At 35.7% G+C, this 13,045-nt stretch overlaps 1 protein-coding gene across 1 annotated transcript in view; it reads right to left on the bottom strand.

Moving 5' to 3' along the window:
* The window catches only part of myo18aa (myosin XVIIIAa), a 125,379-nt gene that overhangs the window by 16,167 nt on the left and 96,167 nt on the right, over positions 1 to 13,045 (bottom strand). Inside the window, 6 exon segments of the mRNA XM_056467204.1 lie at positions 190 to 306; positions 5,638 to 5,751; positions 8,288 to 8,434; positions 8,522 to 8,626; positions 9,285 to 9,395; positions 10,276 to 10,476. Of these exon segments, the coding sequence (XP_056323179.1) occupies positions 190 to 306; positions 5,638 to 5,751; positions 8,288 to 8,434; positions 8,522 to 8,626; positions 9,285 to 9,395; positions 10,276 to 10,476 (795 nt within the window).

A 13,045-nucleotide genomic window follows, 5' to 3' on the forward strand; every position in this document is an offset into this window, starting at 1 on the left:
TTATGTGATCAAAAATCTTTCTAACCCTCAAGTCTTTTAATATTGAAAAGTTGAAAACAGATTATTATTATTATTATTATTATTATTATATTTCTATTGGAATATTCGAAAGTGTCAGATCAGAAGTGGTAGTTTTTGGTGAACACAGTAAGCCACAGTAAGTAACATGTGAACAGTGAGTGAATTGACCTGAGCCACTGCAGCTTTGTGTTTCTTCATGAGTTCGTTCATGTCCTCCTGATCCTCCTCGAAGCGAGACTGCAGGTCATTCTTCTCTCTCTGCAGACGGCTGAGCTGCTCCTCCAGCTGAAGGAGACACAACAGACCGCTTGAGTGAGCTACTTTCTGACATATTTCCAGGATGACGAAACCTCCTGCAACCCGGCCATCTTGGCATCAGCCTGATTTCAGCTTATACTGTACTAGCTTATACCATTATACCATTCACAGATGATGTGACAAAACGTAGCAAAATACTGCAAAGAACGACATCGATGACAAAGTAAATGTTTTTTCAGTCTCTTAAAACTTATCTATTTAGCTTTATTACATAGCTCTCTAGAATACTGGATTCTGATTGGTCAGTCGTGACATTCCAACGTATATTATTCCGAGATGACAACCGCTAAATAACACAGGCAAACGGAAACTTCAAATCACCTTGACTGTCAGTGCATACGTTCACATCCATATACTTACATCCACATTCATATAACCCAATAAGGGTTTGGACTGTTTGGCGCCATCTTGTGACAGAAAAATATGTAGGTTAGTATATACTTTATTCATTCTGTTTCATTTCTGCCAGCTTTTTTTTTTGACTGTTTGGCACCATGTAATAATGAATAATGAATAATGCACATGTTAGTGTATACTCCATCAGCTGTTTTTGTTTCTGTCTGCCTTGCATATTGGTCTGTTTCACACCATCTTGTGACTGAATAATGCACAGGTTAGTGTATACTCCATCAGCTGTTTTCATTTCTGGCCTCTTTGTGTTTTTGACTGTTTGGCACCATCTTGTGACTGAATAATGCACAGGTTAGTGTATACTCCATCAGCTGTTTTCATTTCTGGCCTCTTTGTGTTTTTGACTGTTTGGCACCATCTTGTGACTGAATAATGTGCAGGTTAGTATATACTCCATCAGCTGTTTTCGTTTATGTCAGCTTTGTGTTTCTGACTGTTTGGTGCCATCTTGTGACTGAATATTGTGCAGGTCACTGTATACTCCAGCTGTTTTCATTTCTGTCAGCTTTGCATTTTGGACTGTTTGGCGCCACCTTGTGACTGAATAATGCATATGTTAGTGTATATTCCATCAGCTGTTTTTGTTTCCGTCAGCTTTGCGTTTTTGACTGTTTGGCGCCATCTTGTGACTGAATAATGCACATGTTAGTGTATTCTCCATCAGCTGTTTTCGTTTCTGTTCACTTTGTTTTTGACTGTTTTGTGCCATCTTGTAACTGAATAATGCGCAGGTTAGTGTATACTCCATCAGCTGTTTACGTTTCTGTCAGCTTTGCGTTTTTGACTGTTTGGTGCCATCTTGTGACTAAATAATGCACAGGTTAGTATATACTCCATCAGCTGTTTTCGTTTCACTCAGCCTTGCATTTTTAACTGTTTGGACCATCTTGTGACTGAATAATGCGCAGGTTACTGTATACTCCAGCTGTTTTAGTTTCTGTCAGCTTTAAATTTTTGACTGTTTGGAGCCATCTTATTGACTGAATAAAGCACAGGTTAGTGTATACTCTATCAGCTGTTTTGGTTTCTGTTCGCTTTGCGTTTTTGACTGTTTAGTGGCATTTTGTGACTAAATGATAAATAGATTTGTGTATACTCCAGCAGCTGTTTTCGTTTATGTCAGCTTTGCTTTTAATTAAAGAATTAATCAACTATTACAACTTAGAACAATGTTTTGTGTCCTATTGTTATGTTTTGTAGCAAGTAGCTGTGTAATAACAAAGACTATAAAATACATACGAGTGACATGTCTTATCTTTTTGAATGGGGAAAAGTGTAATGGTCAATACGGTGAATAAAGCCCCGCCTACTAGTATAGTAGCCAATCATCGATCGCTATAAAGCCCGCCTTCTAGTACAGGAGCCAATCATGGATCACTATAGACTGACAATACTCTGGGGGAGGGGCTCGGAGCAGACGTGAGTTTCTGCAGATTTTTTTGTGATTTAGAAATTGAACTAAATAGACAGTTGTTTTTAAATTTTATTGGTGATTCCTAATTTGAAATTCAATGGTAAGCTTGGGAAGCAGTTTTGGAGAATTTGATGTTTTCCCATTCAGACAGAATGCCTGAGCATACTGCCCCAGAGGTGTTTCAAAGATGGCTAAAACCAAAGATGGTTCTGAGTAAAATGACTAACCTTAAAGGAACTTAAGTAATAGCAAAGTTTAAAGTACATCCAGGATGGTTGTTTTTACAGAATAAAGCTCTTCAGTCTTATAGACAACAGTGCTCTGCTTCATGTCGGGCTGCCGATAAATTTTCAGACTTTATTCTGCGATGACAACCTCTGGGATGTACTTTATCCCTAAGATATCTAATCGTTGCACTTTTTTTTATTTGTGTTGATTTTCGTTGCCCTCCTTAATCCCTTCAGAACAGGTTGACCAATAAAAATGTTATAAAACAACAGGACACTTCCCAAAATACAGGGCTGTAGCAGCACTGCAGTGCTTTAACAGCTTCGTTTCTGCCACTTTAGAGTAAGAGCTAGAGTGGGACTAAAACACTGTCATTACACACAGTAATTGCATATTCCTGCCTGAAGCAGTGACGAGAAGATTATACCCATGAACTCTACTATTTGACATCCTCTCCTCTTCTTCATAAATAAATAAATCAAATGCACACTCCCAACTGATCCACTAGATTCTGAGTAACACATACTGTAGTCCTAAAAGTACGGTGGCTGAGAGAGCTTAAAGCGCTGCAAATAAAAAAAACACTAGCAAATTAAGAAATCGATTTGACAGCATGTGTTGCAAATCCTCACAACACAAACACAAATAGAAAATGCACTGCAAATCCTTACAACACATGCACATTAAGAAACATGCTGCAAATAGACACAACACATGTAAATAGCATGGACCACAACAGAAATGCTTCAAGAGGATAGACTGAAAAAAGTGACGGACCTGGCTGGGATTTGCTTATTGTGCAGTAAAGTTTCTAGGTAACCTGAAGTTGAGCTTTTTTTTTGTTGTTTATTTGATTACACAATTTCTTTATCTTTCGCATATTATAATCCTAAATGAACTAACAATTAACTGTGAAATGTTATTATATAAGATAGGGCAGCACTATTAATCGAAAAAAAGATTGCAGTTTTTATTCGACCCCCACACGACCTCAGCATTTCTACGATTCAGCCAATTATATTTTCAAGGTCAGAAAAGAAGCATAAAGGCGGTCGCACAAGTCTTCATGCTTTTTTATATGCATTGCTCAGCAACATGGACACCAAATGGAGTTAAAAGTGTCACATACTGTTTTTATAAGGTATAATTCATCCAAAAATTTTATTTCTGTCTTAATGTAATGATGAATTTGATATCCGAAATCGAAACCGCGAAATCACACGTGAGCTACTACTGAGAGGACGTGAATGATGTTTACTTTAGTGAACAGAACTTGCATAGGTTGTGAATTACAGATAATAAAGTTGTAAATAAGAGCGATCGTTTGGGAGCCGTGCGGGAAGTATGATTTGGATGTATGTTTTTTTTTTTCTCAAAGTGACAACCGACATGACATGAACGCATGCGGCAGTAAAAGTGAAACCGAAATCGCGCACATCATTTACATGATCAAATCACATGGTAAAGTTTTAATTATGACAAGCATTTACTATGTTTTTTTTTTTTTCAAAGCGAACACAATGTTGTGCATGAAACTAAATGTTTAACAGTGTCAGTATAACTATTCTAATCTATAAAATGTTGAATATAATGCAAGAAGGAATCTGATAATGGCAAATGTTTCATTTTACCAGTGAAAATAATGTTGTCAATGACATGTGACAAGCATATGTCTCAAACACAACAATTCAACTTCAGAATTATCAATAGTTATATTCTGATGTCATCATTTTACTGTGAGTTAACAACCAGGACACATTTAAAGTCTGTTCAAGTCAACCATTTAAAGTCTATATAAAATTGAGCATTTTAACCAACAGTAGACCTACACATAGGCCTAATATTTTTAGTGTTGTTTTACCATATGTTTAAGAATTAACAATAATAATAGCCTACTCATATTAATCTTCATTTTACATCTAAAGAATCGTTAGAAAATTGTGATCTTGATTTTAAGCAAAAAAAAAAAAAAAGGAAATCGTGATTCTCATTTTAGCCAGAATCGTGCAGCCCTAATATTATAAATCTAAATCTAAACAATGACGATGTTTTCTTAATTTGCTGGTGTTTTTTCTATTTGCATTTGTTTTCTTAAGTCGCAGCACATTAAGCTCTCTTGGCCACCATATAAAATAGAGGAAGTTTGTATTCAAATGTGAAAAAATGGTCAGGATGAGCGAGCCTGTTGTCATTTTATCTCCGAGAGGTGACAATCACAGCCAATCGGAACATATTTGATGTTTAAGATGCTAAGCCGAGCTGGATGTGGACCAATGAGATTTCACTATGGGTGGAGCCAGATAACATAAAGCTGCAGGAATAAATATCAAGCAGCTGTCAGAATTTGTTGTCAGCTGTCACGGTCACAGTCGGTTAAATAAACTCAGATTAACATGGAAGAGAAAGGATTTAGTGCTTTATCACGTTATGCTTGGTTAGGATACCATGATTCAGGTATTCTTTATTTGACCCTGGAGGTTTAGACATTGGTCTCTCTGGAATATTTAGTGTACTTGAAAGGGTTTTTCCATCAGCCTGAGCAGGAAAATGACTGAGCACGAAGCTCCTGATTTTTTTTTTTCTAGAAGCATTTTGACTGAGTCAAGTGAAGATATTTATTCTGCTCACTTTGAGTCATAAAATGAATTTTGTCATAAAAAAACTATATTTATCCTCACAAAAGCTCTGAAGTATTTGGTAAAAACATATTTGAATGGAAACAGTGATAACATTCTCATCTATAATGATTCTCCAATTTAGTCCATGCAGTGAACTAATGCTATTTTATCACTATTATTATAGATATATATTTTGAAAGGAGGTTTTAGTTTTTATTTTTACTTTAACTAAAATTTAAACTGAAAAACAGTAAATGTTTTAATATTTTATTTTACAAAACAGGGTTAAAACATTTACAGAAAAAATAAAACTACATTTATTACGACTGTCATGGTTGAAGAGAAATGTGAAAGTGTCAATTTGCAACACAATTATTTTTGACGCGCTCAGCCTTTTGACCAATTACACATATTTCTATTGATTTTTATCAATGCAGTATCCAATCAGAGGCCTTTAGTTTAGTCACCGTTAAGTTTTGACTGTGTATGTTTACTGACTGAATTCTGAACGCTTGCAATATCTCTCATCATATAAAACTGTTTGAAGTAAAGCTTTAGTGATTATAATGGTAGTTTTTTCGTGTAACTTGTACTTGAACTGTTTCAAAATAGTTGAATTCGACTCACAGACATCTTGGCTTTGGAGATGTCGTCCATCTGGATATGAAGATCTTCGATTTCCAGCTCCATGGACTTTCGTGCTTTAACTGCAGCTGCGCAGGCAAACTCTGACTCCTCCAACTAAACCACACAGAACACAAAAACACATCAACCATCTATCCATCCACTAATGCGCATAAATGTAGCAGTTTTCCCCATAAATATGCTCAACAGGCGTACAATAACAATGCATACAAACCATACACAAATCCACAACAGGCTTATATACAGGTCCAAATCAAATAAACAAAAAATAAATCGCAATAAAAAAGTAATAATAATAATAATAATAATAATAATAGTATTAATAGTTATTATTTATTATTATTATTATTATAAATTAATAATATAATATTTTTTTTTTATTTTATTTTTTTTTGTTGTTTATTTTTTTGTTTGTTTAATTATTTATATAATAATGGTGTGGATTTGTGTACATAAATATATACAGTTGAAGTCAAAATGATTAGTTTCTCAATATGCGTTCTTGTCTGCACTTGAGTTCTTGTGTCCTTGTGAAACGTCATTAACTGTCACCAAAATACTGTTCCAATTCAAAGTTTCCGTCTTTCAAGTACAGATAAAATTCCCAGATGTGTGCTTGCTCCAACCCCTTTGTTGCTCCAACTTACGAAGCGCAAGTATCCCAGAATGCATTGCAGCCCAACCAGCGAAAGCTAATAGCAGAGGAGAAAACCAGCACAATTTAAAAATGACTCCTCTGTTGTTCATTCATTCATTCATTTTCTACCGCTTTACCGGGGCAGGGTCGCGGGGGCAGCAGTCTCAGGAGAGAACCCCAGACTTTCCTCTCCCCAGACATGTCCTCCAGCTCTTCTGGGGGAATCTCGAGGCGCTCCCAGGCCAGCCGAGAGACATAGTCCCTCCAGCGTGTCCTGGGTCTTCCCTGAGGCCTCTTCCTGGACAGATGCCCAAGCCACCTCAGCTGACTTCTCTCGATGTGGAAGAGCAGCAGCTCTACTCTGACCTCCTCCCGTATGACAGAGCTCCTCACCCTGTCCATAAGGGTGCACCCTGCCGCCCTGTGAAGCAAACTCATTCTGGCCGCTTGTATCCGAGATCTTGTCCTTTCGTTCATGACACAAAGCTCATGACCATAGGTGAGAGTGGGAACGTAGATTGACCGGTAAATCGAGAGCTTCGCCCTTTCAGCTCAACGCCATCTTTACCGCAACGGACCAGTACATCCACCGCATTACTGCTGCCGCTGCACCAATCAGTCTGTCAATCTCACATTCCATCCTTCTCTCACTCCTGAACAAAACCCTAAGATACTTGAACTCCTCCACCTGAGGTAAGGACTTTCCTCCAACCTGGAGATGGCAAACCACCTTTATCCAGTAGAGTACCATGCCCTCGGACTTGGATGTGCTGATTCTCATCCCAGCCGCTTCACACTCGGCAGCAAACCACCCAGGGCATGCTGAAGCTCCTCTGTTGTGTTCAAAATTAAAGTTTTGCATGCGAGAATGTTTTAAACTCGAATCTGCAGTTTATTCACTAAGATAGCGCGTCTTTGACAATATGCTTCAGCTTATGTGGACTCTGACCCCCAGCCTGTCAGCGGGAACTCCGTCATCACCTCCCCTGCCGAGAGCAGCTTTAATCGGCCAGTCCATCTCGGATCTACCGCTGGATCGCATCTGTTCATTCTAGTTAAAACATGATATTTAATACATTTTGTGCATATGTAACGGACAGTTTTGGTCTTTTAAATCTTCTATTTGTTCTCAGGTGTATTATTTTGACAGTGTTATTTTGGTATGTTTTATAATTGTCTTTAATTATGTTACTGTGTTGTACGCAGTTTGTCCATGTTTACCAAATTTCTTAATGTTATCTTTATATCAGATTGTTTACGTCTTGTACTTCATACTTGTATAATGTCAATGTAGTTAATTAAACCTGATAATCAAAGACAATCTGTGTAAAATAACATTTTAGTTCACATTTATAGTAATTTATGTTTACATTTACTTAAATCCAAAATATTGATTTATAATATCAATATAATATTAATTATAAGGTCATGCTTTATACAATGAAATTATTTTATTGTTAATGGACAGTGAAGCTGATTAATCCATAGTGAGGTATGTGATGTTATAAGTACCCGACTTGTGTCCTCGCATCCTCAGGAGTTCGATCTTCCAAGTCTAAACTTGGCAAGTCTGAGCTTCCAAGGATGTAAATCTGAACTTTGTGTACTTGGTATTGAGCAACAGCTTTTGTTTTCGTTTTCAAATATTTTTCAAATGTTTAAGAGAGCAAGGAATTTTTCACAGTATTTCCTATCATATTTTTTCTTCTGGGGAAAGTCTTATTTGTTTTATTTCGGCTAGAATAAAAGCAGTTTTTTTTTTTTATTTTAAACCATTTTAAGGTCAATATTATTATCCCTTAAGCAATAGTTTGGCATCACGGCAAAGATAAAATAAATCAGTTATTAGAAATGAGATATTTAAAAAAAAATTTGTTTAGAAATGTGTTGGGAAAAAAATCTTTGTTCCGTTAAACAGAAATTGGGGAAAAAATATACAGGGAGGCTAATAATTCTGACTTCAACTGCATATATTCATTGTAATTTTTGCTGTACCTTATTTTTGAGCGTGGCGATCTCTCTTTTGCTGGGTACGTTACTCTTCATGTGGTCCAACATGATCTGAGCATCAGCTAAAAGAACTTTTGTGCGCTTCAGATCCTTCCTGAGCCGCTTCTCGGTTTCTACATCCTTCTGGCCAACCTGTCAAATAGTGCAGTGTTTAACTGTGGAGGGAAGTGTTGTGTGTGTCGTCTGTAATTCGCATGATGTGTTGTGTTAGTACTGTACCTGTTCTTGTGCCGTCATCAGTTTGGACTCCAGATCTCTCTTGTCTCTCAGAACTCTCTGCTTATCAGCATATTCCTCTTCTAACTGCACTTCCATCTGCTTCAGCTGCAAATTAAAGAGAGATGTTAGGAAATATGAATGTCTTCGATTATGGGTAGCTGATAAATAGACAGTACAATTTTTTGAAGAAAAACATGATGTATTTATGTAGTTTGAAGTCCGGTGTTAAAGAAAATATAAGGGATCACTACCTTATTTTTATTCATACAGTATAACTGTACCTTAAATATGTCTATGATGTGAAAGCAAAAATGAAGAAAGACGCATTTTAAACATACACACATATCGTGAGAGTAATTTATATTCATTGTTGGACACTTTTAAACATCTATTATTATGTATTAACATCTATTAATATGTATTATATAAATTTTTGTTGTATTATCATTGTTAGACACAAAACATTGTTTTATTAATATATATTATATTTATATCTATGATATTATATAATATCTATTTTATCTATTAATCTATTATTTATTATTAGAATTTTTATAGACTTTTTATTTGCAAATACTGCAGATGAATATCAAATACAGAGCATTAACATAAAAGCAGAACAATTCAGAATAAATAAATACAATACATAAATAACAACATAAAATTGAGCAAATAAACCAAACCAAAACCATGTCCATGAAGGACAAAGAAATTGCTAATGTCAATAACTCTTTATATATATATTCAGATTCAGTTTGTTCACCTTCTTACTGCAGGACAGTCGGATCTCCTCCACATCCTCGTCTTTACTGTCCAGCTCTTTAGAGTGTGTTTGTCTCAATCTCTCCATCTCCATTTCCAAACGGAGCTTAGTCTAATTCACAGACAAACACACATACAGTATATTGGTGTTATTCTCTGCAGGCTTCTTATAGTTAATTACAACTAAAAAGCAAGACCAGTTAAGCTAAAATAGGTTTGTTGCTTGAAATAAAATGGAAACAAATTATTAAATAAGAAATAAAATGTTTGTTTAGTTTGAACAACTTCCAAAAATGCTTTGCATTCAGTTCGCTAATAAAATATTTAGACTCAAATCAAATGCTTAGCATCTAATTATTCACATACCTGTAAAATAACCTTACAATAAGCAGAACAATGTAGACTGTAACAAATGGCTGTGATTTATTTTTTTTTTACTGTAAAAAAAATTGAAAAAATTGCAACAGTAAAAATCTGTAAAAAGTTTAACACAAAGTAGTCTTAATATATACAGTGATAACCGTACATTGACTTTCACAGAATTCCCTATACGTGACCCTTAACTTATATATCTTTGTTGACATCACTGTGGTTAATTTTTTTCTCTCTCTCTCATATCACCGATGTGCATTAGAGTTATATGTTTATCTAACTTTGAGTAATATTTATTGAATTACTTACTGTATAATTCCACTACCAGCATTTACTTGTGTTTTTGTCTGTGTAACAAAGGTACAATGTGTATATAGTCCTTCAAAACAATGGTGTATTAACACAATTAATTAATGAAGTGTGGTAGTTTACCGTAAAAATTTGTACATATATTTTATGGTTTCTGCCATATTTCTAACTGTAAATTTCTGCCAACAACAGCTGCCATTCGTTTTTCTCAAAATTGTATGTTGTTTTTTAATACAGTGTACATACATACTGATTGGTGTCACAATTAACCCCATCAGTTGGATCGAGAGCCCTCCCCTTTTATCTCATACCTGTTCCAGCATCTGAATGCTTCCAGCCTGTTCGTCAAGCTCCTCCTCCTGATCTTTGACCTTTGCCTCCAGGTCACGCAGCTGCTTCTTGACCTTTGCGAGGGAGGCTTCGTCTTTTGACTCTTGCGAGGAAAGATCCTGGAGCTCTGATTCCAGCTGTTCAACCTTCAGACTGACCGTACACAGCTCTGTGTCCTTCTCCTGTTTTTAAAATGACAGGTTTTTCCATTAGCTGATGCTTTTCTCCAGAGCGAGCTCAAAGCTGAAGGTAAGAGCTCTGCTTAAAAAGAGGGTCATATGGTATTTTAAAGTGTCTTAATATAATGTTGGAGTGGCCTACAACAGGCTCACATGTAAGGACAGAAAAACTTAAAGGTTTATGCAAAAATCACTTTTAAAAGTTGTTTAAGCACAGTTGTGTGGCAACAGTGTGTGAATATAGCCAGCCTCTAATGTCAGCCTCTAATATTTTTATAATCACTCTTAATAAAAACAATCTGCAGAATGAAATCCTTTGACTGACATTTTCCCTTTGTACATGTCGGAGGGGGAAAATCCCACCCATTAGTATCAATCTCTCCCTCATTAGCATAAACGGCCCTGAGTCAGAGGCAGCCATCCATCATTAGAGTTTTCAACTGCTGAAGATAACATCAGCGACTTTGCCAGACCTGCCAACACCTGCCAACACCTGCCATTTGTTTTTCTCAAAATTGTATGTTGTTTTTTAATACAGTGTACATACAGTGTACAGTGTACATACAGTGTACATGGAGTTTTAGGATGCACGAATGAACGCTGTACTTTCCATATACCGCCTTCCCCTTTATTTATTTATTTTTTCAGAATATATACTGAATATTAGAATCATTTTGCAATGAATTCGATAAGATTTGTTTGAATCCATTCAAGGCTTAAAGAGAAAGTTCACCCAAAAATGAAAAATTCTGCCATCATTTACTCTCCTTTGATTTGTTTAAATGAGTTTAACTTTTTTTTCTTTGTTCTATTGAACACAAAAAGGATATTTTGTAGAATGTTGGAAACCGGTAACCATTGACTTCTATAGGAAAATCAAATACTATGAAAGTCAGTGCTTACAGGTTTCCAACATTCTTCAAAATACCTTTGTTTGTGTTCAACAGATTATCAAAAAAACAAACAAATTTTAACAAATCTATGTAGGTTAAAAGATTTAATTTCTGTTAGTTAAAGCTATTAGTTAAAAGTTATTAGTAATTAAAAAAACGTATGGTAACTAATAACATTAACTTTTCAAAGCTGCTTTGAAACAATAATTATTGTGAAAAGTGCTATACAAATATACAGTTGAATTGAATTGAATTTTTTTGGTGTGTGAACTATCCCTTTAAGGTCTGAAAAAACCCTTCTCTTGATTAGCCCTGCTCTGCTCTGATTGGTCAGCTGGCCAAGTCTGTTTTGATGGGTCTTTCCGTATATATTCAGTGTGGAAAAAGAAAACTTTTCAGAGTGTTTGTATTCCACAGGCAGCTGGGATTATGCAAATATGTTACTTGAATCATGTTTACATTCGCTAGCAGCCAAAAGATTTTAAAATATAATGACTCGTTAAGGCGATTCAGAGCCTACTCTTTGTTTTAAGAGACTATAGGCCCTATCATGCACCCGGCGCAATAAGGTGCAAGACGTGTTTGGCATGATTGGTTGCTATTTTCAGACCAGCGCAACGCTAATTTTCACGTTTTGCACCACGTTGTTTAAATAGCAAATCCATTTGTGCTACTTTGTGGACTCATGGTTGTGCCAGTCTAAAAAGGAGGTGTGTTAAGGCGCATTGTTGGCGTGTTGCTATTTTGAGAAACTGAAATAGACCGCGTCATAGACCAAGTAAAAGCTGGTCTAAAGTCCAGCACAGGGCGAGTTAGTTATGCGCATATGCAGGTTTAAAAGCATAATACACACAGGATGTACTGCAATACACACAAATATCTTTACATATAAAAAAAATAAAGGATTAAAATGTTACAAAAAGAATTATTTACTACATAGATAGAAAAAACACTGCCTTCATGCTTTCATGTCCAAGGGGCTTTTTTTCAGTTTATTCATGACGATTTGCTTTTTTATTATAATGTTGTTATTATTAGAAGCAGTATTATTTATTATATGCATATTTATATTTGTTTTAATAATTTGTTTAAAAATAAATTTAGATTTGTCGGGTTTTGGAGATGTTTGCATCACTATATGGTGCATAAGAATAGGACGTGTGTTTAATTATAAAGTTTCTTTCACACTTCGTTATTATTGTTCATTTATTCGTTTCCTGGAAATTAGAACTGAATTTAGAAATAGTTTTAAAACAAATCTCTGCGCTTAACAAACGTAATTACATATGTAGGCTAATGGATGCCTTCAGTGGACTGCGTACAACAGCGTTTCCTTATCCACGGAAGTAAAGGAGTAAAGAGTGAAAGTAAAGTAAAGAGAAAGTAAGAGGAGGTTCATTGTTTATCCTCTTGCTGCAAATGCTCTGTTTAACTGTTTTCTCGCTAGTGAAGCGTTCAGTTTTTCCACTTACAAAGTCCGCCATGTAAATAGCAAATGCACCATGGTACAGTGCCATAGACTCTTGAAGGGAATGGGTGATGAGACTCTAATTGGTTTAATGCATGTTATGCTCAAAACACACCCATAACTCATTAAGAGAACAAGCACAACCCTGTTAGACCATGCGCCATGTCACAAACGTGTTTTTCAGTCCTTAAAATAGCAAAAGTGGATTTGG

Source organism: Danio aesculapii, chromosome 10, assembly GCF_903798145.1.
Source record: "Danio aesculapii chromosome 10, fDanAes4.1, whole genome shotgun sequence".
NCBI lineage: Eukaryota > Metazoa > Chordata > Actinopteri > Cypriniformes > Danionidae > Danio > Danio aesculapii.